Source organism: Lygodium microphyllum, chromosome 1, assembly GCF_053477565.2.
Source record: "Lygodium microphyllum isolate KBCC chromosome 1, Lygodium_microphyllum_v1.1.10, whole genome shotgun sequence".
Taxonomy (NCBI): domain Eukaryota; kingdom Viridiplantae; phylum Streptophyta; class Polypodiopsida; order Schizaeales; family Lygodiaceae; genus Lygodium; species Lygodium microphyllum.
Genome location: NC_141135.1, coordinates 110,849,580 through 110,876,786, shown reverse-complemented (window position 1 = coordinate 110,876,786; position 27,207 = coordinate 110,849,580). Strand labels below are relative to the sequence as shown.

Genomic DNA, 27,207 nt, shown 5'->3' with positions numbered 1-27,207 from the left:
TATGTTTCAGTTATGGCCGTACACTCAATGTTTTCTTTTGCAACCCCTAGCATATCTCCACATGGTATCAGAACCCATGCTCTTCTAAAGAGTTACCTAAGGCTATTATGAATTGCTTTGTTGGGTATAAAGCCATTTTGGGTGTAAACTCCCATTAATCCCGTGTGTATAAACTTACGAGTGTGAACACACCCTTTACTTGTACCCTAACATATAAATACATTTTTTATTCTTGTGTACCGTGCAACACACTGGTACACTCACATTCGATTCCCTCACTCTCAGCTCTCAGCTCTATCCCTACTCATTCCTGTCTCAGACTCCATAGCACTCTCGCCCAACAAATTGGTAGTATCAAAGCATTGGTTACATTGTTTGCGCTTCCCAACAGCGTGCAGCAAACAGGTCACGAGACAAGTAGCAGTTGACAAGTGAGGCAGTACATGCAACTGATGAGCGACAAGACTACGCGTGACGGGTGACTAGCCAGGCGTGCTGCAGGCGACGAGCCAGACAACTAACCTGGCAGATAGGATCACGATTTGACAAGCCAATTTTTTTTATCTGCAATTTTTCTCCTCGTTCTCTATCAAGTCTTTGCATACACAAGCACAATGTGCCTTCTTGGCCGAAAATTTTGGGGCTTTTCACGGATTTGGGAATTGTGATCCATAACAGGACAATCTCACAAAGATATTGCAAAAATTGTGCACATTGGCTCCGAAAATTTTAGGGCTTCTCTCATATCAATTAAATTTTTCTTAGCTGAGTCAAATTTGTTGACGTTGGTACACATTGACTTCAGAATTTTCAAGCTTTTGCAAGATTTTGGTAAATTTTACTAATTTTGCCCATTTTATGCTCTTGGGTTCATGTATTCATGCAATCGGGACAGATTGGTCAGTATTTTGCTGAAATTTGAGAATTTTGGCAAAAATTACGTCTGAAATGTACATTGAGAACATTGTTGAAGCAATCTTGGTGCTCTAAGCAATGAGATTTATCTCCCACTTTTAAGATTTTGAAGAAATTGCAAAGAATCTTGGTGTTTTTGTGTATCAAAAGTTGACTTGGTCACATATGTATGCAATACACATGTTGAGCAGCTCCCATTGAGTTGTTTGGCACTGGTTTCAACTTGTGGAAGGACAAGATACAAGGCATTTTGTTTTTCACGGATTGTGATGATGCCCTTTTGGAAGTCGAGCATGTAGCTACGACAGATAAGGATTAAGCTAGACTCAACAAAAAGGCCATTGCATACACTAAAATGGCTATATCTGATGATGTACTTACAAACATTAAGCATCTTGATACAACTTATGCCATATGGAAAATACAACTCTAGTAAATCAAATGCATCTCATGCGCAAGCTTGTAAACATGGAGTTGGATGAGTCTAAGCCAGCATCGGAGCATTTGAGTGCTTTCATAGGGATTTTGAGCCAACTAAAGACTCTGATTTGCAGTCCTTCTATGATAAATTGAAGGCTATTTTCTTGTTGATGACTTTGCCTGATAGCTAGGAGTCTCTAGTTGTTTCATTGAACAATAACCCTGCTTTAATCTTCAATGGTGTTAGGGCCTCTATTCTCAATGAGGAGATTAGAAGAAAGTCCAGTGGAGAAAGTAGTCGTTCAGCCTATCATCTTAGAGGCAGGTCAAAAAAGAGGGATAATGCAAGAAATAAAGGCATAAGCGGGAGAAAAAGTAAGGGCAAGCAACAGGATGTTACTTGCTATCAATGTGGACGTAAAGGGCATAAAAAGCCTGATTGTCGCTACTACAAGAAAGAGCAAGAAAGAAAGAAAAAGAAGGATGACAAGAAAGATGATGACAGCTCTCCCTCAAAAGAAGTTGCAAAGGCAAATGTTGCATCTAGTATGGTCATTGAAGAGCTCTCTAACACTAGAGAGATACTTGTTGCAACCTCATGTAATGATGAAGATGTTATGGTAGCAACAGGTGATATGCAAATCACTACAAAGGAGGTAATTGATGCCTTACTTTCAACTCATGTGGGCTATCTCAATCATGGATAGTGGACAGCGGTATCTCTTTTCATGTTACTTCCTCTTTGGAGTCATTTTTTGAATACAATGCAAGTTGCCTAGGCAAGGTTTACTTGGGCAACAATTATATAGAGGGTGTAAGTACCATTCACTTGGCCCTTGAAAATGGTCAAGAGCTGATTTTGCAAGATGTTAGATATCTACCTGGCATAAAGAAAAGTCTACTATCAGTTGGGCAGCTTGATGCAAGAGGGTATTTTACTACTTTTGGTGGTGGATCTTAGAAGGCCCACAAGGGCTCCATGCTGATTGTTAAGGCAGCAAAAGGGGGACTTTGTATTATTTGAATTGTAAAGCATTACTTCGCAAGTTTTTGGTTGTGGCTGAAGTTCATTCACAGATAGAATTTTGGAACAAAAGACTTGGCCATATGAGCCTCAAAGGCCTTTAAGTTCTCTCCTCTTTAGGGAGATTTGTGTTAGCAGATTAGTTGGTTCATGGTTGAGTCTGTACATGTGGTACAACGTGCTGGGCACTAGAGATATTTTAGGCATTTTATTTGTCAGTATTTATGGAGATTTGATATTATTTGCAGCCAATCGGCCAGCATTAAAGCATTTAATGCTGGCCGACCAACCATATTTTTTTGGCATTTATTTGGCCTATATATTCTCAGGCTCCCTCCTTCACATTCATTCATCATCTGACAGTTCTTGGAGAGAGAGAGCATGTGCCAGTGCCTCCACAACCGGTGACTCACATTGCTTTTGAACTATCTCATGTCTTAGTATATGGATTCCATTTCCCGAGCATACATTGGAGTTCTCATCTGTATTGTGCTCTTTCTTTCCCTTTCTCTTTTGTCTTGTGTTTCAGCAGTTTATTACAGCTTATGTTTACACTTCTATTGCTGCGCCACTTCTGACATGGTATTAGATTTTAGGATTTGTATTCCTACTGTGTTGTCTTGCTGATTTCAAGTCTATTTTCACCCTTGCTAATCAGGCGGCTCCTACTCCAACCAGGCGACCTGTTTTGCCTGCATTTTTGCTAACGTCAACATCCGTACAGCCTGTGCATCCGTTTCAGCCTGCATTTTGATGCCTTTGCATCTCCTCTTGGCTCAGTGCTTGTATTATCAGGCCGTTTTTGCCGTTTTTGACTGATTTCTTCACTTTTTACAGCAGTTTTTGTCTTATTTTGATCAAATTTTGGGTTACACTGTATGTTAACTCTTGCTTTTTGCAATCTATGCTCGTGTTTTGGTTGTGTTCCCTCTCCAAATACCTTATTTTCTCTACTTCTTTTCTAAATCCTCTACAAATGGCTCCTCCATGCACATCCACTGTTGACAAACTCCATGGATCAGATTATTACATGTGGAGTGCGGTGATGAAGGCTTGGTTTATTCAGAAGTGGTTATGGTACGTGGTTGGCGGGCACATCCTCAACAACCTTCTCCTATTCCATCTAATTTTGATGAAGACAATTATGAGGAGGAAGTGCTTACATGGGATTCGGATGATGCCCGTGCTTATTTGGCATTACTTCAGTGTATTTCCAAAGAAGTCCTACCAACGATCACCTCCTGCAGGACAGCTTCAGATGTATGGTTGAAGTTGCAATTGATGTACGAGGCTCCTTTCACCATGCGAGCCGTTACTCTCTATGGCCAGCTCCAGCAACAACTGAAATTTGAAGCTAAAGATACGATTCAATCATTCCCACTTCGAGTTACCCAACCCTAGGACTAGCTTCACACTATGCAATCTGCCCTATCAAAGGCACATCTTGTTGATACGGTACTCTACAAGCTTCCTCGCAGGTTTGATGGAGTGGCGAATGCTTTACGGGCACAGACATCTACGACTCCTATTAGTTTTCTTCATATGTCCTCGATGCTACTTGAGCATGAGGCGACTTTGCGTACGACTACAAGGCCGACTTCCGTCACATTATGGAGGTTCAGGTGAGACTCTTGCAACTTCAGAGAGGGGTTTGAAGATCAAGAAGTCGAAGGCCCAGTGTTACCACTGTGGCAAGAAAGGCCATTTACAGAAGGACAGCAAAGAGTTAGCGGCTTCCAGGAAGAAAAAGGAGCAGAAGACAAAGTGACCAAGGCAAAGTCCAAGGCACGGTAGGGATCCTCTTCTTCCAATCGTGGAAAGAGTATGGTGGCCCCTTCCTCAATTGCTTTCTAGTGATGGTGATGATGTCATCCCTCACGAGTCTCCAGTGCCAGAGAGGGAGTGTGAGAGGGTGGTGAGATGGGGCAACCACGCCTCATCTATATTTCTATACAAACGCACAGAATCCAAAGAGAGACATCCAGACGCATCGGCCAAAGTCTGACAAGTTCAAATCCTTGAGCTAGGATTGACATCCAGATTCATGATGGGCTGGTTACTTGACAGAGAGCGGGTGGCTTTCCTTTGGAGCTCACATGAGGGAACACTTTGAGGGTCCGGCCAAAGAAGGGAATCCATGGTCATTTATGCGATGCAGCATTCGTGACAAGATGGTCATGTGTGCTACATCAAAGGCATAATTGACAGACATTGAGAGCTGCTATGATCTTCTTTATCTTCAGGAGCTGGAACGATCGACATAGACATCAAGTCCTCTCCGAGGCACCTTGGTGGTGGCTTGCACACCCACTACTTGGGTATCCATGGTTCTACTCTGATGGACATTGTTGTATGTACTATGATGCGACATTATCATTGTATATTATATTATATCAAATCATCCACGATCTGAGAGAGGGTGTTAGCAAATTAGTCAGTTCATGGTTGAGTCTGTACATGTGGTACAGCAAGCTGGGCACTAGAGATATTTAAGGCATTTTATTTGTCAGTATTTATGGGGATTTGACATTATTTCCAACCAGTCGGCCAGCATTTAATGTTGGCCGACCAGTCATATTTTTGGCATTTATTTGGCCTATATATTCTCATGCTCCCTCCTCCACATTCATTCATCATCTGACAGTTCTTGGAGAAAGGGAGCATGTGCCAGTGTCTCCACAGTCGGTGACTCACATTGCTTCTGTAATGTCTCATATCTTGGTATATGGATTCCATTTCTTGAGCATACATCTGAGTTCTCATTTGTATTGTGTTATTTCTTTCCCTTTCTCTTTTGTCTTGTGTTTCAGCACTTTATTACAACTTATGTTTACGCTTCTATTGCTGCACCACTTCTGACAATTTGATATAAAAGGCTCCGGTCTTGACTTTTATAATGATTGCATATATGGAAAACATGTAAGTCTTCTTATTACTCTAGTGTCATTAAAAAGTTCAATGCTCTTGACTTAGTACATTCTGATGTGTGCACTATGCCTACTAATTCACATGGGGGTGCACGGTACTTTGTCATTAATTCACATGGGGGTGCACAGCACTTTGTCACTTTTATTGATGATTCAGTAGAAAGTCATGGGTATATGTATTAAAGAGCAAAATGGAAATGTTGGATGCTTTTAAAAGGTTTCTTGCTTTTGTTACCTCACAAAAAGGGCTTACAATAAAAGCTATAAGAACACATAATGGGGACGAGTATGTTTCAAATGAATTCAAAAAAACTTGTGAGATGCATGGCATTAAGAGGGAGTTGACAACTCCTTACAATCCTGTATTAAATGGCATGGCTGAAAGATATAATCGCACACTTTGTGAGAGAGTTAGATGCATGTTGTCCACAACTAATCTCCCACAGCAATTCTCGGGAGAGGCTCTTAAAACTGCATTTCATGTGTGCAATCGCTCTCCTAATCGTGCATTGGGAAATGGCATTCTTGAAGAGGTTTGGTTTGGCAAACCTGCTTCATATAACCATTTGTGTGTCTTTGGTTGTGATGCCTTTGTGCATATTCCTATAAATCAAAGGACTAAACTAGAAATGAAATCCATCAAGGGCATCTTTATGGGATATGGAGATGAAGGAGAGATGGGATATAGAGTTTGGCTTCCTCAAGACAAGAAGATAATACACAGCAGAGACGTAGTATTTAATGAGGCAAAGTTGCTGAAAAAAGCTACACATGGTGACCTTGACAAAAAGAAGGTCAAATTCCAGAATGAACAGCCAGCCATTCAGCAACCATTAGCCGAAGATTCTGATCCTTTTGATGCTGAAAATGAGTAGTAACCTATTGTGCTACAGCCAAAAGATAATGGACAGCAAATTGATACTAATGATGGAATAGGACAGCAAGAAGAACATGATGAAAATAGGTTATAGCAGCAAGAAAATGCTGAAAATCAGCCACCAAGTGATGGTGTGCACATACTTGAGGATGTAGGTCCATTACCTATCAATGTAGATCATTGGGTGAGAAGGTCTACACATGTCAGAAGGCAGCCACAAAGGTTTCAGTCATCTTTGGATTGCATTTTCTTGATTGACGAAGGTGAGCCGCTAACATTTAGAGAGGCACAGTCATATGAAAACAAGAGAAAGTGGGAGCTTGCTATGCAGGAAGAGATGAAATCTTTGTATGCGAATAACACATGGGAGCTTGTACCTTTGCCCAAGGATAGGAAAGCTATTCCTAATAAATGGGTTTATAAGGTTAAATGTATTGATGGGAAGCCTAAATAAAAGGCACATCTGGTTGCTAAGGATACACAGAAGGAAGGCATAGACTTCCAAGAGGTTTTTTCACCAGTGGTGAAGATGACTACGCTCCGTGTTTTATTTGCTCTCACTACATCCTTGGATTTAGAGTTGGATCAAATGGATGTGAAGACTAATTTTCTTCATGGTGAACTGGATGAAGAGTTGTACATGAAACAACCCGAAGATCTTGTTCTTCCAAGGAAAGAGCATTTAGTTTATAAGCTGAAACACAACTTGTATGGGCTAAAGCAAGCCCCTAGACAGTGGTATAAAAAGTTTGATACTAATATGCTCAACCATAGATTCAAAAACAGTCATGCAGATTACTACTTATACACTATAAAGGCTGATGATGGAAGCCTTATTGTGCTGGTTTTATATGTGGATGACATGCTGATTGCAAGAAAGCGTAAGAGTACTTTATATACCCTTAAAAGGCAGCTAAGTTCAGCCTTCTCAATGAAAGATTTGGGAGCAACTGAACACATTTTCAGCATGATCATTATAAGAGATAGAGGGCAGCACTTGTTGTTTTTGTCACAAGACAAGTACATCAACAAAGTACTTGATAGATTCAATATGGTTGATGCTAAGCCTCTTAGTATGCCTTTACCGCCATATACAAAGCTTAGTAAAGCTAATTGCCCAAAAGATAATGCAATTGCTATTGCTATGAAGGGCATACCTTATGCATCAACTTGTGGTTCTTTGATGTACGCCATGGTTGCAACTCATCCAAACATTGCTCATGCAGTGGGAGTTGTTAGTAGATTCATGTCTAACCCTCACAAACCACATTTGGAAGCAGTGAAATGTATCTTTAGATACTTAAAAGGTACACAAGACAAGTGTATATGCTATGGAAAGGATACACTAGAGTTGCAAGGATTCTGTGATTTGGACATGTTAGGAGATCTTGACACTAGAAAATCTACCAATAGATATTTGGCTGGTCAGGCTATTTCTTGGTGTTCAAGATTGCAGAAAATTGTAGCACTAAGTACTACAGAGACTGAATATATTTCAACCACAGAAGCTTCTAAGGAAGCTATTTGGCTTGGCCGTTTGGTCAAGGATTTTGGTCTTTCTTCACGTACTCTAGTGCTTAGTTGTGATAGCCAAAGTGCAGTATGTCTGGCTAAGAATGCCATGTTTCATACACACACCAAACACATAGATGTTCAATATCACTTCATTCGACAGGTCTTGGATGATGGCCTTGTCACATTGACTAAGGTCAATATCCAAGATAACCCTCCAGATATTCTCACTAAAAGTCTTGCAAAGGCTCAGCGTGCGCATTGCATTTAACTAGCGGGAGTTGGATAGTTTAAAGGTACCACTTCTGGCCTTTAAGTGGAAGGTTATTGGATGTAAACTCCCCCTTTGGGTGTAAACTCCCATTAATCCCGTGTGTATAAACTTACAAGTGTGAACACACCCTTTACTTGTACCCTAACATATAAATACATTTTTTTTTCATGTGTACTGTGCAACACACTGGTACACTCACATTCGATTCCCTCACTCTCAGCTCTCAGCTCTATCCCTGCTCATTCCTGTCTCGGACTCCATAGCACTCTCGTGCAACATGCTTGATTACACTATATATCATGTGCTGATTCACAATGGCTCAGACCCTACAATGTTTTCTTAGACTACTCCTAGAATGGAGATATTATAGTCTTGACTTGGAGGACGACGCTCCATCTACTAACCTTTCTTCTAAGAATCACTCATAGATGCCCAGCTTTTCTTCGTCTCATATTATTTCACAAGGTGCATCTCAATTGGAATACTCCAATGACGAGACTAATCACCTCCCAGTTGAGGAAAGACTATCCACTTGAGACACAAGCAATAAGTTCAAGTTATTCACAAAGAATCCCAATGGCACATTCATACAATCCATTTTTGTGTGAGTTTGATTACATCTATATTGATTCTTCAATTATGCATGGACCAACTACAAGTCACCTAGGAAACCCAGTTTAACACCAGTATGAATTAGAAGAAAACTCCATGATTAGAGATGCTTCACAAGGTAATCCTTTATCTTCTATTTCCTTTGAGTTTGACTTTGGTGCTTCACATTTTCCACCCTTCCCTTCTACTTTCACTTCACATTTAGATTCCTCTACATTCAATCTACACTCCTATTTAGATCTACCCTAGGCTGTCATATCCTAGCTCACGTTGTCTACATTCAATCTACACTCCTATTTAGATCTAACCTAGGCTATCATATCCTAGCTCACGTTGTCTTTCATATGCATTTAGGTTTTACATTATCATTAAACACCCAGAGGTGTACCACTTTGTAACCTAGTGCTTTGTTGCTGGAAATGCCACCCATGCACTATGCACCATTCCCATACCCATAAGTATGTCACTCTTTCCTTTGGTCCTATTGTAGGACTCAAGGAATGGAGAGAAATCACCTACACATTTAGACCTTGTCACACCCTTCCTGATTGATTGTAAACAAAGGCCCTGTTCCAATTTCAACGCTCACTCTCCTTTCTTGAAGTAAAAAGGGAGTAGTAAAGTCCAATCATCCCAAAGGTCCTTCTAGCATTACTTGTCTTAAAATAATAGGTCTTGTACTTTTTTCCAGAACTTGGCCATGTAAATAACAATTGTCACTCAAAGGCCAAGGATATTGGACCCACACCCAAAATCACCCCATCTACAACTAAGGATATTCTACCCATACCAAAGATGAATCCAATACCCATTCCCAAACCAATCTCAACCTTTCAGCAGCAATAGGGTCATTCCATGGTAATTGAGAGGTGGTCTTCCCCACGGAGGGAGTTGTAGTGACGGGGAGGCACGAAGATCGAGACAGTAGGTGTTTGTTGCACGTGGAGAGACAGAGAGAGTGAGAGAGAGCAGAGTTGAGAATGTGCACGTTTTTGGGGTACAATGACGAGTGTACCTCTTTAGATTTTTTAGATAGATATATATGTGTAAGTACAAGTGCTAAGGGTGTGTTCACACCCGAGCACATTAAAAGGCACGAGGGCCTTTATTCCCAACAACCTCCCACCTAAAGGAAATGTGCCTTAAGAGAAGAAAAGAATCAGCTAAGTCTAGGTATGTACAAAACTGAAATACATATATCTATCCAACTCCCATCATCTGTCAGCAATGAGAAAACCGCTCTACTGGAAGACCCTTCATGAGAAGGTCTGCAGGATTATCATCTGTATGCATTTTGACAAGCTCAATGCTCTTGCTGTCAAGTACATCTCTATGAAGTGGTACTTCACCTGTATATGCTTTGTCTTTGCATGAAAGACAGGATTTCGTGCTAGCATGATAGCACTCTGACTATCACAATGGAGAACAGGTAACTCTGTGATGCCAAGCTCTCCCACCAAGCGTGAAAGTCATAAAGCCTCCTTGCATGCCTCAGTGGCAGCCAGATACTCTGCCTCTATAGTAGACAATGCAACACACTTTTGTAGCCTGGAGATCCAAGAGACTGCTCCTCCTGTGAAAGTAAACGCATACCCACAAGTGGACTTTCTGCAAACCGCATGACCAACATAGTCTACATCCGTAAAGCCAACAACAGATGCCTTCTGCTTTCCAAAGCAGATGCACAACTCCTTTGTGCCTTTGATGTATCTCGTAATACCTTTCATTGCATCCCAAAGCTTTTTGCCAGGGTTTGCCATGTATCTGCTAACCACTCCCACTATAAAGGCAATGTCAGTACATGTAGCATCTTGTAAACCCATTTGCATGGAAGTGTTTTGTACCCTTTAGGCAACTGCACCAAGTCCCAAGTGCCATTTTTCTCAAGAGATTCCATCTCTGACAACATGGTTTTATACAATTTCTTGCTGTCCTCTCTATCCATTGCTTCCTTGAAGCAAGATGGTTCACCACATTCTCTCAACATAACATAATCAGCCACATTATTTGCACCATGAATGAATCTATCAGGTTGTCTAGTAACCCTAGACGATCTCCTAACCCAATGATCATTGTTTGCAGGCTGTTCCTGCAAATTTCCATTTTCAGCATGTTGTCCTAGCATTTCAGTTTGCAAATCAATATTAACAGCTTGCTGTCCTGGCTGTTCTTGCACATGTAGTGGCTCATTATCATGGGCAATAGCTGGCTGATCATTTCCAGCATTATTTTCTGCATTTACAGATTCATTTACAGTAGGTATTTGCTGTTGTACAGCGGGCACATTTTGCTGTCCAAAAGGTATTTCTTCTCGGAATACAACCCTACGGACCTCCTCAGTCTTTTCGGGCTGTTTATGCATGCGATCTTCCCGGAAGATAACATCATTGCTGCGTACTACTTTCCTTTTCTCGAGATCCCACAGTCTATAACCCATTCTATACGAGTGCCGATAGAGCCCAGGGAGGTATGGGCCGCTAGATTCTCACTAGCAAGCATCCCCCTACAGGTGGCAGGTAGAGTGGGCGGCGCCCCGCAGGGGACTTTCATCATTGTTCAGGAGAGGGGGCGTCTGGCCCTTGAAAGAGGGCAGCAAGATGAGGGGTTAGTTGCCCTTTCATGGAGGAGGATTCAGATGGTGGGCCTTTAGGGGAAGACATGGAGACTAGACCCCTATGTTTTTTTAAAGGAGCTCAAGGAGTGGCGCCTTTGGATTTGGAAGGGCAGACCACTTGTCGAGCTGGAGTGGGATCCAAGAAAGTGGCTATGGCCAACCACTGCAGTCGCCAAGAAGCCACCAAGGTTCCTGGAGTACACTGCCACGATTGGCAAACACGTACCGATGCAAGAGGACATGGATTGGGTGGCATCACGTAGCAAGCACTGGGCGGAGCATAGCATCACGGAGCCATTCCGACGGACCTTCTAGCGCCGCCTATGGGATAGCTAGAGGCCGAGGAGGGTGTCATACTTCTTATGGCTGGTGGCACATAGAGGCTTGGCGGTGGGAAGTTGGCTTGCCCAAATGCAAAAGGAGGGAGGTTGTAAGCGTTGCACACACCAGCTTTTGGAAACCCCAAAGTACTCCCTTTGGTCGTGTGAGGAGGCGCAGCTCGTGTGGAGAGGAGCATGCCGCATCCTTCGTCGTATAGCACCCAGCCTTGGATATATCTCATGGGGAGCTTTCTACTGGCATACAGTCAGCCAAGGCTGTCACCTTTTGTATGAGGCCGGGGCCCAGGATGCAAGACACGATATTCATCATCAAGGCCTGGTCAAGCGCAGTGGTCGGCTTGGAGGCTCTACCCATCCGTCAAGTACTGGAGCCCACAACAAACCGCTCCGAGGTATGGGAGATCATAGGGACTCTTACTGGATGGTATATTTGGAAGGCGCGGTATCAGGAGACTTTCGACGGAGAGAGACTTTCAGTACAGATGACCTTGGCAGAGCTCTGAACCTCCATCATCCACTCGCTCTGCGGCCGTTGGAATCAGGTGCAAGGCAAGTCCAAGGCTCATCAGGAACTCGGTAGTCATTTCATGCATACCTGGGTTAGCCAGGACCTGTTTTTCGAGATGCAGACAGGCAGCCCCAGATGGCGATACACCCCCCCCCCCCTCCATGGCTTCTTGCCCCCATCTCCCCCAGACCGCCTTGAGAGGCTTGTATTCATGATATATTTGTGACTTTGCATCAACTCCAGCTAATCTATTGAGCATGAGTACTCCGTTGTATTCAGTTTTTTTGAGTAATATAATCAGCCACATTTTATCAGAAAAAAAAAATACCCCATTTCACCCTCGTCACCATATCCTAGGAAAATGCATTTATAGGTCTTTGGCTCAAGTTTGCTACGTTTTTCTTTATGAATGTGCACAAAATCCACGCAGCCAAACACTTTCAGGTGACCATATGAAGGTGGCTCGCCCAACCACGCTTCTTGGGAAACTCTCCCCTCCCTCCCCAAAGACCTGTTTAGTGATCGATTAATCAAGTGTACGACTGTCATAACAGCCTCTGCCCAAAACCCATGGGATAATGTGGCATGAGACAGAATCGTAAGGACCTTATCCTATATGGTCCGATTTATACGCTCTGCAACTCCATTTTGGGATGGATTATGAGGGGCAATGAGCTCCCTCTTTATCCCTTTGCTGTCACAAAATGCCTGAAAGGCCTTGGACACATGTTCCCGCCCATTATCAAAGCAAAGACACTTGAGTGCCTTATCCGTTTGATTTTCAACCAATGCCAAGAATATTTTAAACTTATCAAGCACTTTATCCTTGCTACGAATAGGATAAAACCATACCTTTCGTGTAGCATCATCGACAAAGGTGACAAAATATTTATTTTCCCCTAAAGATAATCTTGACACCTTACATACATCTGAATGTACTAACTCTAGAGGAGAAGTTTTCAATGAAATAGATTTTTTGTGAGACGTCTGTGCATGTTTACCATAAATACAATGATCACAATGCTCAAAATCAGTATAACAAAGACAAGGCAAGTAACCCAAACGAGAAAGCACTTTCATTCCTGTTTGACTCATGTGTCCCAACCGGCCATGCCACAAAGAAACGCTTGGCTGCTCGGTCACAGCAACAACATGATCACTCACACTAGATACATGGAGAGAATACAAAGTATCACTTTTACAACCTCTGGCAATCACTCTAGATCCCTTACAGATCTTCCACTTTACATCACCAAAGGTGGTATGAAAACCATCATCATCAAGCTGCCCTGTGCTAATCAAGCTCTTCTTGAGCTGAGATACATGCCGTACATGATGAAGTGTGAAGACAGAGCCATGCTGAAACTGCAACTACACACTGCCAACACCTGCAATGTCACATGCATAGTTGTCTCCAAGATGGACAACACCATGTCGACCCCCTCTATAGGCAGAGAATCACTCTCGATGAAGAGTGACATGAAAGGAAGCACCTGAATCGAGAATCCAGATATGCATGTCCTCATCTATATCTGGAAGTATTACTACTGTCATTGCTGCCAGCCATGATTTTCAGCCCAAATGTGACCAAAAAACCAACAAATGCAAACCCAAATTGTCACCCAAGTGACCAAGGTACAAACAAGTACCAATCAGCAATAAATGACCATGCATAAGCACAGATTTCAGATCTGTAATTAAATTTTTCAGAAGCACCGAACCATGTGCTACAGCATTATCCAACTGATTACAGCTGTTCCAAGGGCATATACATCACATTACATGAGAAATCCCAAATTTTAGCTGCAATTTCTGTTGTATATGTACCCACGGGCATAAAATTTGACACGCACGATCAAAAGCCCCAATTTTTTGTGCTCAAAGCATCAACCACACATTTGCATTTTCTCTGTCATGCATAGAACATGCCAATTTTGCTAAAATAGAGCAATTTCAACAAAGCCCCCAAATTTTCCGAGTGTTGGATGTCCAAATTACATGGAATTGAACCTGCATGTATATAAAATGACCAAATGGTGCACAAATTTTGCCCAAACTGCAAAAGCCCCAAATTGCACGGGTCCAATGTGCATCAATGTCGAGAAATTCGGTAAATGTCGACCCAATTTGTGCATGTACATGAAAAACCCCAAATGTCGGAGGCAAAATGTCACAAATTCCTGCAATTTTTTATACAAATTGTCTTGTCCTGCATCACAATCCCCAAATCCGAGAAAAGCCCCAAATTTTCAAGCCCAGATTGCACAGATTTCAGTGAAATTGACTCATCCAAGAAAAAATCTCGCTTGCATTTGAGAATCCCCAAAAAATTTCTGAGGCCTGCGCATTCGATGTCTGCAATTTCTGGTCCAAAGAACACTGCAATGTGTGTCAAGCACAAATTTGGGAAAACCCCCAAATTTTAAGAGACAGATTTTTATATGTGCTTGTAGGTGTGAACACCCGGTAAAAAAGGGGTTTTTAAAAAAAGAAGTAAACAAAAAATGGGCCGCTGACCTTAGTCAAGCGCTCGTTACAATGAGGATTCGCAGTCAAGTCACGTGTGTAGGACGCCCATCAATCCTGTCGCGTGTGGAGGCCCGTCGCGCGTGCAAATCATCAGCGCGTGTGCACCTTGGTCATCGCCCGTCAGTTGCTTTGCAGGCGTTGTCCGTCAGCTCACCTCCAGTCCCATTGCAAAAACAAGTGCCGCCTGATTCACGCCTACAGCTCCCGCCAGTCGCCTATCCGACTGGCAACACATCAGCAACCAGACGACTGACTACCTCACGCTTACTTGTCGGGTCAGAAAACAACCTCATGACCTCATGACCTGCTCGCTTGTGACAACTCTTGCTCGAACTCCGAGAAGTACGAACGTCTCAACCACAACTCTAATACCAGTTTGTAGTGACGGGGAGGCAAAAAGATCGAGACAGTAGGTGTTCGTTGCACGTGGAGAGACAGAGAGAGTGAGAGAGAGCAGAGTTGAGAGTGTGCACGTTTTTTGGGTACAATGACGAGTGTACATCTTTAGGTTTTTTAGATAGATATATATATGTGTAAGTACAAGTGCTAAGGGTGTGTTCACACCCGAGCACATTAAAAGGCACAAGGGCCTTTATTCCCAACAGGAGTGCAGTTCCTCCTGGCTCATCAATGGCTTGCCACTGGTGCGGTGGACCTTGGATCTCATCCTCAAAAAATACCTTATGGCATCTTTGACTAGTTCGGTCATTACCTCCCACTAGGCCAATCACTTCAAAGTCCAATGTCATACTTAGAAATCTTAGGCTAGTTAGATCCCATTTCCTTTAGGCTTAGCCATATTTTTTACAAGTCTTCCGTTGCATTCTACACTCACTTAGCTTTCTTTTTCATTTAGCACAGTGTCCAAAGCATCTCAATATGAAACATCTAGTATGCAAGGTCGTTAAGTGTAAACGCCCCGAACAACGTAGTATGCTTAACAATTATGATATTCGCTTGTTTTCAAGATTTAATGTAAAAGAAAATGAACACTTAAAGCTGAAAATGAAAATTACTCACAAAATTACAGCCATGAAAATGTAAAAGTAATGGAGACAAGATTGAGGGTTGAAGATGGGCAAACCCCCCCCCCCCCCCCCGAAGGAATGTATTTCTACTCGATCCAAGTCCCTTAGGGAAGAGCTCAGTTACAATCAACCTGAGAGTGAGGAGAAGTAATTCTCACTCTCACAAGATCATGCAAAGATGTACAAACACACATGCATTATCTAATATGCAATGATAAGAACCGATTTCTTTACAATATGAGAGGAGAAAGATGGGAAATCAGCCTTTCTTCATCGTTGATCAACAGTACATGGATAGGGCTTGCTTCTTGTTGCTAAAATGGAAGAAAGAGCTCGAGAAGGAGGTGCTGTAATTAATGCAAGATGGGAAATCAGTCTTTCTTCATCGTTGATCAACAATACATGGATAGGGCTTGCTTCTTGTTGCTAAAATGGAAGAAAGAGCTCGAGAAGGAGATGCTGTAATGAATTTACAGGCTTGCTGTCCTGTAAAACAGCAGTGATAGAATAGGGAATATGGAGGAATTTGATAATGGAGAAGTGGGGGATGATGATGGGGATGGATGGGGCCAGTTTCTGGCTATCTGTGGGTGTTGTACATGAGTTTACATCAAAGAAAAATGATACTGAATGAAGAAAAACGAGCTCTTATTTATAGGAGAGGGAAGAGCTAGTACAAAACGGAAAAGTGGAGTAGCACAAGACAAGTGTCCAGCCACATGTCATGAGATGTGACAAGTGGTGGGACACTTGGAAACTTGTGTGACAAGTGTTTTGACACTTGTCTCTTCTCTATGGCCTTCCTTTTTGGACTGAATACTGTCAAGAATAGAAACAACCAAATTTAGTAAGCACAGTCAGAGTACAGAATTTACTATTTTTAGAATGACATCCCTATTTTTTAGGACTACCATTTTTAGGCTAATTCGAGGCTCCTAAAATTTAGGGACCTCCTAAAATTTAGGGACCCCCCCAATATGGGTGTCATGTGAAAGCTTTTTCCGTATACATCGCAAAAACGGTATCAGAATCTTCATGTGACTTTCCTATGCAAAGAAATGTGCATTTCAAGCTTTCAGCCCACACATGCACATTGTACAAGCATTTCATGATCATGCCATCTTGTTGATTGTAACTGTATATTCTGGCGAATCTAGCCCACACTTCAAGGCATCAATCCTTTCTGTGTACGAATCTAACCCTGGTATGCGTGAGTTCTGGTCACAGGCGCCCAATCGGGCCATATAGGTGGAAGTGTGAACTATCTTTTCTCTAACCCACCGCGTGGGTCCACCATAACCTGTGACCACTCATCAGTGGCCAGCTCCAATGCACTTTTCTTTATATCTAATTAGTGCAAAGGAAACAAATTTAATAAATCGTTATATAGACAAATTAATGAAAAAGGATACAAATTTTATTTCTATAGAGTTGTGACAGCCCTCTGGCTTTTATTCTGCTGCCCTCAACTAAAAAGCTTCTTGATATGGCTGAAGAATGTCTGGATAATCCTTCATGAATTTTTCATCTACCCACTGTGCATCTGTTGAATCTTCATGTGACTTTTCTATGCAAAGAAATGTGCATTTCAAGCTTTCAGTCCACACATGCACATTGTACAAGCCTTTCATGATCATGCCATCTTGTTGATTGTAACTATCTGTTCTGGCGGATCTAGCCCACACTTCAAGGCATCAATCCTTTCTGTGTGCGAGTCTAACCCTGATATGCGTGAGTTCTGGTCACAAGCGCCCAATCAAGCCATATAGGTGGAAGTGTGAACTATCTTTTCTCTAACCCACCGCGTGGGTCCACCATAACATGTGACCACTCATCAGTGGCCAACTCCAATGCACTTTTCTTTATATCTAATTAGTGCAAAGGAAACAAATTTAATAAATCATTATATAGACAAATTAATGAAAAAGAATACAAATTCTGTTTCTATAGAGTTGTGACATGAAAAAAGTGATTTTCTCACAATTTCATCGAAAGAAATCTCTCTATTTGTGAGAGGAATAGTGTGGGATTGCATGGGGACTATACAAAATAGTTAGTCAAAGCAAATGCTCTATGAGATTAGACTCAAATCCTTGTTGCCATTCTTAGGATTTGCCCAAACTAAAGCATTTATGCGCATTACAAAGACTTTAAAGTTGGTTGAAGATTACAAGGCCATTGTGCACTTGTTACTTGTAGACCAGTTGTGCCACAAAAAATTCAATGCATCAGAAAATTTTAAAAAATGTGCAAAAAGTTGTTCAAAAAGTGCACAAGGCTTAACATTTTGGAGTGAAAAAGGGATCTCAGCCTGTAGTGTGACAATGCCCGTTTTGATCACAATTAGGTCAAAAACAAGAACATACATTCACATTGCTTTGAATGGAGTGATAGAGCTACCTAATCAATTCCACATGCCAACAAAAGAACATTGGCTACTATCCTCACTCCATACATGCTATAAGCTTAGGTTAAACGGGTGAAAACTCAAATTTCTTCAGCAAAGAAGAGAAGAATAGTTGTCTTCAAACTTGGGCATCTCAAATGAGAAAGCAAGAGATCTCATATCACCAAATTAATTTTCCAAATGAGTCACCAACTACTCATTACTCAAAATTGGATTTGATTAAGGTCTAAGTAATCATAAGTGAACTACACACTCATGACATCCAATATACCTCACTCTAGTTTCACGAGGATCCCAAGTGAAGTCATCCTGAGGCCTCAAATCTAGACTCAAAGTGTCGCGTACCCAAATCCCATAAGACTTGTGCCAATAGATGAGAGCATATGATGCCCTAACAAGGATCTTCATCGCTATCACAAAGGCCTTGAAATTGCTCGCAAGTGTCACCAGCAAACTCCACATCTAGGAGCTCATCAAAAGCGAGAATGGGTAGCCTCATACCTCAAATGCCTATGGATTTGTCTCTCAAAAAAGAACTCATAGCCTTTGCTATTAAAAGAAACAAGAAGGGAGCAAGTGGACAACCTTGTCTCTCTCATCTATGGATGTTGAAATGCTCTCCCTCTAGCCCCACTAATGAGGTCCTAGTTACGAGCTAACAAGCGAAATGTTGCCACACCTCTAATCCCTTGCTATAGAAATCCCATCCATGATATTGTATCCTTCAAGAACACCAAATATACTTTGTCATAAGACTTTTGCAAGCCACAAAACAAAACGATAATATTCTAGCTCCTAGAGTGTGCTAGTCTTCTAGATTCCATGAAGCAAGAGATGTTGTCCAAGATTATGCACTCCCCAGATAAAGCTAGTCTAAGTGGGATGAATGATATGTAGCATTAGAAGGACTAATCTAAGGTCGATCACTTTTGCTAGAATCTTGTAGGTTGTTCCTAACAAAGTGATTGGCCTCCACTACATGATCTACAATTCTGTCCCCGCTACCTTTCAAGACAAGGTAAATCAATCCCTCTGACATCCCCTCCAACATACCTTCCAACACCCATAATCGCTTGAAATGCTCCAATAACTAAAGAAAAAGTTACCATCTAAGCCAACCTCTCCAAGCACTTACCAAAAGGCAAGGTTGTTAAGGTTTTCATAACCTCTTCCTCCGTGAAAGGTGCCATCACATCTGCTCATACTATCAATGGCAACTCTCCTCATGCTCCCCAAAGTATCACCCTAATAGGGGCTTGGTCATGAATTCAAGCAAGGTCATATAGTATCTATAGCCACCTGTCCAACCTCCTAGGGACCCTAGGCTATAGAACCATTTGCTCTCCTATGTCACTGGACTGTTAAGAGTAAAAATGAATGACTTAACTATCAAAAATGAAACTTCAAGACTAAGAGCTAAGAGCTCAAATCAAACATTGCATGGCTGGCAGTTCAACTTCCTCTTCTGCTTCCCACAGCATCACTCGTACTGCTTGAAGGAATTGGGATGCTTGGTTGGTTGGCTATAGTGATTGAAAAATCAGAGTTTGATTGCTTTCACCACTAAAAAGCACTAATCCCTTTCTAACCTGCTAAATAAGGCATTAGGAAGCTTGGTTGGTGGCTGCAGCAGTTGAGAAACCAAAGAGACAGATCACTTTCACTGCAGGGAAGCATCAAGCCCTTTTAATTACCAAATATCCCACATCAAGGTTGCCCCCCCCCCCCCCCAAAAAAAAACAAAAAAATGAGGAAAAAAACAAAAACAAAAACAAAAAATCCCTTTTTTCTTGAACATGCTGCTATATGCAGCCTTTATAAATATTGGATCAGAGACCTGATCCTGAGGGATTAGGGATCTATCAGGGTTAAGTTGGTTCTAGTCATGGAGATAAGGTTTAAGCAGCATGCCTTTGTTTGGAACTCTACAGAAAGAGATTAGTTTATCGATATTGGACCCTGATTCAACATGAGACAACAATCTTTGTTACAATATGGTTCTGCTTGGGGTTCAGCTGTACACCCTCTATGTGTCTTAGGAAGATGAAGAGGAGTTGTCAAGGGGAAAAAGGAGGAGAGAAAAGTTGTTGAATTGAAGAAACTCAGAAAATCAGTTGACCTAGCTCATGAATGAGTAAGTTAAGCTGATGAAAAATGGCAAGAGCAAAAGTTCAAAACTGCTACAGTCACAAAAAGTTTATATTCCAGGTTTCAGAAAAAATATGCAGAGACAATCATAAAGCAGGAGAATGCTAACCAAGTATGAAGAGAAGAAGAGCAAGTTTCTTTGTCTTCTCAAACCTGAGCAGTTGCAGGAAGAGTCTTCATCTGAGTATCCACTTTACTGAGAGCCTTCTTAAAACTTTCAATATCCAGCTCTTTATCTTGATCCTTTGGATCAAAACCATCGAGCAGCTTTGCCACATCCTTCAAGTGCTGTCGTTCCAAGTATATATCTATCTGCGGATATCTATCCCTTATTTTTTCAAGTGCATCCTTAAACTCTTTGACTGTTAGAGTGCCTGAATTGTCTACATCTGCCAATTTGAATATGTACGCAACATCCTCCTGCAACACATTAAGTTTGAAGAGTTAACACCAGAATAAGAGTCTGAGTCCTCTAGGTTGTGTGTCACAATAATTCATGCCCCAAGAATGATTCACATTTCCTCTCAACATTCACTTAAGTCTGAGTAGTCTGATTAGAAACTTTTGGGCAAGATCAAGGTTGGTTATGGAAATATGGCAGAAAACAGTACAAAATCGCTCGGTTACACCATGAAATATGCAAGAAAATGGCATGTTAAAGCTGCCACCCTTCATGACACATTATCAAACAGTCCTGTTAAAAGATGATGTAGAGATGAACAATCTATCAATACCCACACCAGATTAATTTGACATGCTAACACCAGAATCAGAGTCTCCATCCTCTAGGTTGAATGTTTACAATTCATGTGTGAAGAATGTTCACATTTTTTCTCAGCATTCACTCAAAGTTTGAGAATTCTGATAGAAAATTTACTGCAAGACAAGGGTTGGTTAGGGAAATACTGAAGAAGACACTAATTGCAACAAAGAAGTACAAATTTTGAATAACAAAATGAAAATCTAAATTTCCCCAATGCAGCAAATGACATGTTAATAATGCTGCTGTCCACAACATACAGTCGAACAGCCCTGTTAAAGAAGATGTAAATATGAACCATCTATAAATACCCATAGCCTAGGCACAAGCTTGTCAACAATTTGCATTCTTTGACAAACAAGTCCAGAAACAGGTGCTAAATCTGAGCTTGTGGGTACTAACGCTAGTAGCAAACCAAAACTTCTAAGTCGTGATCCCTGCAGAAATCTGCACTTTCAAAATAGAACAGCAAAATGATCATGATCAAATATTAGGAGTGCATCTAAATCATTTCCACATATCAGCACGGAGCATTTCTGGCCTCATCATCATAGTCGCTTTCCTACCTGCAAAGCTGGCTGCTCCATCACCATTGCACCTCCCAAACACTTTATTAGTCTCCTCCTCGTGCTGTGTTGCCATTGAGCAGTCACATCTGCCCACATTCTCTTGACAATGCCTTCTTGCTGGATCACTCCCTCTCCAACCTTATTTTCAAGTTTTTCCCATTCCCCCATTCTTTCTCTAAAAATCATTCAACACAACCACTAGATATTGGTTTATCAAAGTGTCAAGATTGACTAAGGTAAAGCCATGCTTAATTGGAGTCTCACAAGACTTTTAAACCTCGAAGAGCTGACTTCCAAGTTGGCTACATAGACTGACCTCTACCTTTACTGGATACTCGATGGACACTCACAGCATCCCTAAAATGTTTCATGAAACAAGTATAGCACTTAATACAACAGTCCTACAACTTCAGCGAGAGTCCAAGCTCAAACATAAGTTCTAAGATAGACATTGTAGTATGCATATGCAACAAATCACATCTATAGCACCTTTTAAGCTGGTAACAGGGAAGTAAAACTGACAATCAAAAATTAAAAGACGTCTAACAAATGTCCAGTATATCGTTATTAGGTGTGTGGCAGGCTGTGCAATATTAAGGGCCAAAACCAAACAAGATATTTAATAATTTTTTCAAAGAATTACCAACCTTCTAATCCCAGCCCCAGCAGATTGCAACTATAGCATAAACTGTACAGAGATACCAATACTAAATTCTCTAACTGCATGGCCAGTTTACCTTGCTGGTTCCTACATAGTACGAGTGTAAGGATACATTGCTTTACACATTTCCTGATTCTCTAGGTGTACAGTTATCACAATCCAACACAGAAGGGGCTGAAACTTGGCTAAGTACAACAGTTAACTGATAAAATAAACCAGTACAGAAGATAGCAAGATGGTCACGTGGAGGATAAGATTCAAAGATCCATCATCCTATTCAACAGACTTCTTATGCTCCAGATGATGTTAACTCTCTGTATAAAACCTGTTGTAGCATTTATGAGCTACCCAAAGCATTATGTGCTCTAGGGAAAAACAGACTAACCATCCAAAATGAGACTTACCAAAGGAAAAAAAAGCCAAATGAGCATGGATAAGACGTACAAACCAGAAGTTTACGCTGTTCAATTGTAGCACAGTCACCTAATGCATATGTGTTTTCACATCCCTTCACACGAAGCCATTCATCTGTTGCTAAGACACGCCTATCATTCTGCACAAGTTGAAATAACTTATACATGTAAGCTCTTTTGAACTAGCTTTTTTAAAGGCCCAAAAAAAGGGAAGTCTACACATACAACCATGCCAAAGAGAAGAGATCAGAAAATTTATCTTGGTCTAACAATTCAGATCATAAAGATTGGATATTTCTGATGCATAATCTCATCATGTGAAAAGAGTAAAGACATTGCTGACACATAAGCTATGTGAAAAGAGCTAGAAACTGTACAATATAAAATTATATGTAGGAATGATGTCCCTGTTCCACTAACAAGCTGGTCTAAAAGTTGGGTATTCAGTTACTTTTAGTGACCCGGATTATGCACCTTGTTGCCTATTTTGTCAATAAATAGGGAAAAAGAAAGAAACAGAACATAAGACCACATCTGTTATTCTTTGAAGGCTCCTGCTTATCTGCATGATAAGTTGAATTCTATGCATTGCAGTCGTCTCTTTGATTGTCATAGGTGAATGGAACCACATTGAACCTTTTTTTTTGGATGGGTTTAAATAAAGTTTTCATCCTATTGAGTAATTGTGCCCTGGCAGAGAATGAAAAGGGATGGTTAGATCCACCACTAAAGTAAAAGGGTGAAGAGGTAGAGGAGTGAAGAAGTATGGATGTGTGGTGATAAGGTGGTACAAGAACCACCAATGGAAAGTGTTAGCAGATCTGTCAATTCATGGATGAGTCTGTGCATGTGATTCAATGGGCTAGGGCATCAAGATATTTTTCTGAGTATTTAGGCATTTTTATTTGGCCATTTATAATGTGGTTTCTGGCATTTTCAGCCAATCGGCCAACATTTAATGCTAGCCGACCTGTCATATTTCTTGGCATTATTTTGCCCTATATCAATCAGGCACTCCTCCTCCACAGGCATTTATCTATCATCACTTACAAGTTCTTGGTGGAGAGAGGAGCCGGTTCCAATGCCTTCATAGCCAATGACTCACATTGGTTCTGTATTGTCTCATGTCTTGGTATATGAATTCCATTTCCCGAGCATTCATCTGAGTTCTCTTCTTTTGTAGTGTTCTTCTGTTCTCTCTTTCTTGTCTCTCTTGACTTGTGTTTAGTGGTATATTTCAGCATATGTATACGCTTCATTGCTGCATCCACTTCTGGCATGGTATCAGTCTGCACGATCTATGCTCCTATTGATGTTTTTCTGCTGATTACAAGTCTGTTTTACCACTTTTGATCAGGTGACCTGTTGCTGACTGTTATCCAGCCTATCTATGGTCCACTGTAGCCTGCATTTTGTGCCCAGGACCCTACATTTTCAGCCTGCGACAGCTTTCTCCCTGTCATCGTCAATTTGCTGCATTTATTGCTCAATCCAATCTGTGTTTTGGTTTTCTGGCCTTAGCTGCTAGTTGGGCGACTGTGTACTGGTCATTTTTGCTGTTTCTAGCATCATTTGGCTGTATTTTAACTTCTTGCAGCAATCGCCCTTCTTTTCTCATCCAATTTTGGTTTCCATTGTGTGTGAACTCTCATTTTGTGCAGTGTTTGTTATTGGTTTGGCTGTATTCTCTCTCTATATACCTTCCATTCTCTATCTTCTCTTCCTATCCTCTCCAAATGGCTCCTCCGTGCAGTTCTACTAATGATAAGTTACATGGCCGACTATCTAACTTGGAGTGTTGTTATGAAAGCCTAGTTTGTGTAGAAGTGAGTTACGGTACATTGTTTGTGGAGCTATTCCACGTCCTCAACATCCTTTTCCAATTCCAGAAGATTTTGATGAGGATAACCACGAGGAAGTTGTGCTTACATGCTATACAGATGATGCGCGTGCCTATTCTACTCTTCTTTGATGTATTTCAAGAAGTTCTACCGGCAATTACGACCTACAAGACATCTCCAAAAGTATGGGCGAAGCTTCAAATGTTGTACGAGGCACTTTATGGCCAGCTCTAGCACATGAAGTTTGAGCCTAAGGACACTATTCAATCATTTCTGCTCACTGTTACACAAGTATAGGACCAACTTCGACACATGCAATCGGCCCTTCTAGCTACACAACTTGTAGGGATGGTACTCTACAAGTTCCCCCCGCAGTTTGATGGAGCGACCAATGCGTTGAGGACATAGACATCATTGACACGTGTGAACTTTACCCATATGTCCTCGATGCTACTTGAGCATGAGGCATCGTTGCATCTACATGGCAGGCTTCCATCTCTTTATGGAGGTTCTAATGAGGCCTTTACAACTTCAGAGAAGGGTGGCAAGAAAAAGAAGTCAAAGGCCCAATGTTACCACTATGGTAGAAGAGACACTTGTGAAAGGATTGTAAAGAATTAGCCGCTTCCAAGAAGAAGAAGGAGAAGAAGAAGCAAGATGTGCACTCCTCCAACGAGTCATCCTTCTCCTCAAACACCGATCCTCCAACCAAGGCACAAGCCAAGGCGTGAAAGGAATCCTCTTCTTCAAATTGAGGGGAGAACCTAGTAGCACCTCCTGCCGCTTTCTAGAATAGGTGACGCATTCATCCTTCACGACTCTCCAGTGCCAAAGAGAGAGTGTGAGAGGATGGTGAGGTGCAGCCAGTGAGCCTCGTCTATATAGGTATACAGGTGCATAGGTTCCAAAGAGGAACGTCCCTAATGCATCGACTGAAGTTTAGCAAGGTTCAAATCCTAGAGTTAGGATTGATACCCAGACTCATGATAGGTTGGTGCATGATAAAGAGCGGCACTGGCTTGTAGTTTGATACTCACATGAGGGGACACTTTGGGAGACTGGCCAAAGGTGAGGAATCCATGGTCACATATGTTCAACAACATTTTTGACTGGATGGTCTTATATGCTACTGTGACATTGTTGACAGACATTGAGAATTGCTATGATTCTTCTCTATTTTTAGGAGTTGGTACAATCAGCATCAACATCAAGTTCTCTCCAAGGCACCTTGGTGGTAGCTTGCACATCCACTGCTTGGATATCCATGGTTCTACTCTGGTGGACATTGTTGTCTGTACTATGATGGGACATTATTATTGTATATTATATTGTATCAAATCACCCCTAATCTGAAAGAGGGTGTTAACAAATATGTCAGTTCATGGATGAATCTGTGCATGTGATTCAATGGTCTAGGGCACCATGATATTTTCATGAGTATTTAGGAATTTTTATTTGGCCATTTATGATGTTGTTTTTGGCATTTTCAACCAATCAAATATTGGCTGACATGTTATATTTCTTGGCATTATTTTGCCCTATATCAGTAAGATACTCCTCCACATGCATTCATCTATCATCATTTACAGGTTCTTGGAGAAGAGAGGAGCTGGTGTCAGTGCCTTTATAGCCAGTGACTCACATTGGTTCTGTACTATCTCATGTCTTGGTATATGGATTCCATTTCCCGATCATTCATTTGAGTTCTCTTATTTTGTAGTATTCTTCTGTTCTCTCTTTCCTTTCTCTTCTACCTTGTGTTCAACAGCCTATTTAAGCGTATGTATGCATTTCCATTGTTACATCCACTTCTAACATAAAGAACTCAAGATTAGCTAAAGGGTGCTCTGCAATTTGAGATACAAAGAATAATGCTGCATGATGAGAATGCGCATGCAACAAGGTGCCACTTAGACCTTGTTTCTCGTGGAGAAATTGCTCACTTGCCCAAGTGTCCTTTTACAAAGATGATGATGATCACGCAATGCAAAGACTAAGTACAATACGGAAGGGAGGCCAATGTCAAAGACAAATGCCAAAACTTGTAGAATACCAATGAAGGGTAAGAACCCCTCTTAACCATGGATATTGATGTCAAATAAGGAACATGATGTTAGTCTTCGTTGTGAGAGTACACAACGGAAGAGAAACACGAATACGAAGAGAAAAGAATAAAAGAGAAGACAATATGAATGAAAGAGAAATCTACACTAAATCTAGAAAAAATGCTAAAAACAATGATGGACTGATCAATCCCTACATGCAGCCCAAAGCATCCATGAGGGCATTGGATCAGGCTAGAAAATGACAATAGCACCAAAGACGGAGATGGAGAGTGCAAGCAGCAACCCCTGCAGATGGTGGAGATAAACGCTTAACTCCAAGTGTGCTCCTACGAAAGAGGAAGAAGAATGATCTGCTCCAGACTGGCCATTGGCTATAAATAGCCAAAACTAGACAACTGCTGCAATAGGGCCTAAATTTGGCAATCAGCCAGCCAAAAATGGCAATTAGAATCATTCGGTCACAGAAATTGCTAAGATGGCATGCAATAAATGCCAACAGGGGTAGACAATGCAAATCACAATTTGCAAGGGCTGTGTGGAGCTGACTGGTACATGGCAAAACTAAGAAATGCACACAAAACTGAGTGAGAAAAGAAATGCATGCTCTAAATAGAGTTGCCTCCTCCGTCAAAGCACATGACAAACATGTCAAAGCTCCTAATGTCTTCTTGTGACTCAGACTGAGGCTCACAAGCAGATGGCAATGCATAACAAACATGACAACTAACCCCCTCTCAAATCCTTGATGTGGCTGAAGGCCA

The 27,207-nt window shown here is 41.4% G+C and overlaps 1 protein-coding gene across 4 annotated transcripts in view; it reads right to left on the bottom strand.

The window, feature by feature from the left end:
- The window catches only part of LOC148041547 (external alternative NAD(P)H-ubiquinone oxidoreductase B1, mitochondrial-like), a 52,830-nt gene that overhangs the window by 15,281 nt on the left and 10,342 nt on the right, over nucleotides 1–27,207 (bottom strand). For 2 of the 4 annotated variants that reach the window (XM_087680670.1, XM_087680676.1), the window contains 2 exons: nucleotides 22,575–22,679; nucleotides 20,290–20,556 (listed from right to left, as the gene is read on the bottom strand). In XM_087680670.1, coding sequence (XP_087536796.1) covers nucleotides 20,290–20,556; nucleotides 22,575–22,679 — 372 coding nt within the window. Of the gene's footprint in view, nucleotides 1–20,245; nucleotides 20,557–22,574; nucleotides 22,680–27,207 lie in introns of all 4 variants that reach the window. The other 2 variants (XM_087680675.1, XM_087680673.1) reach the window with 2 other exon arrangements.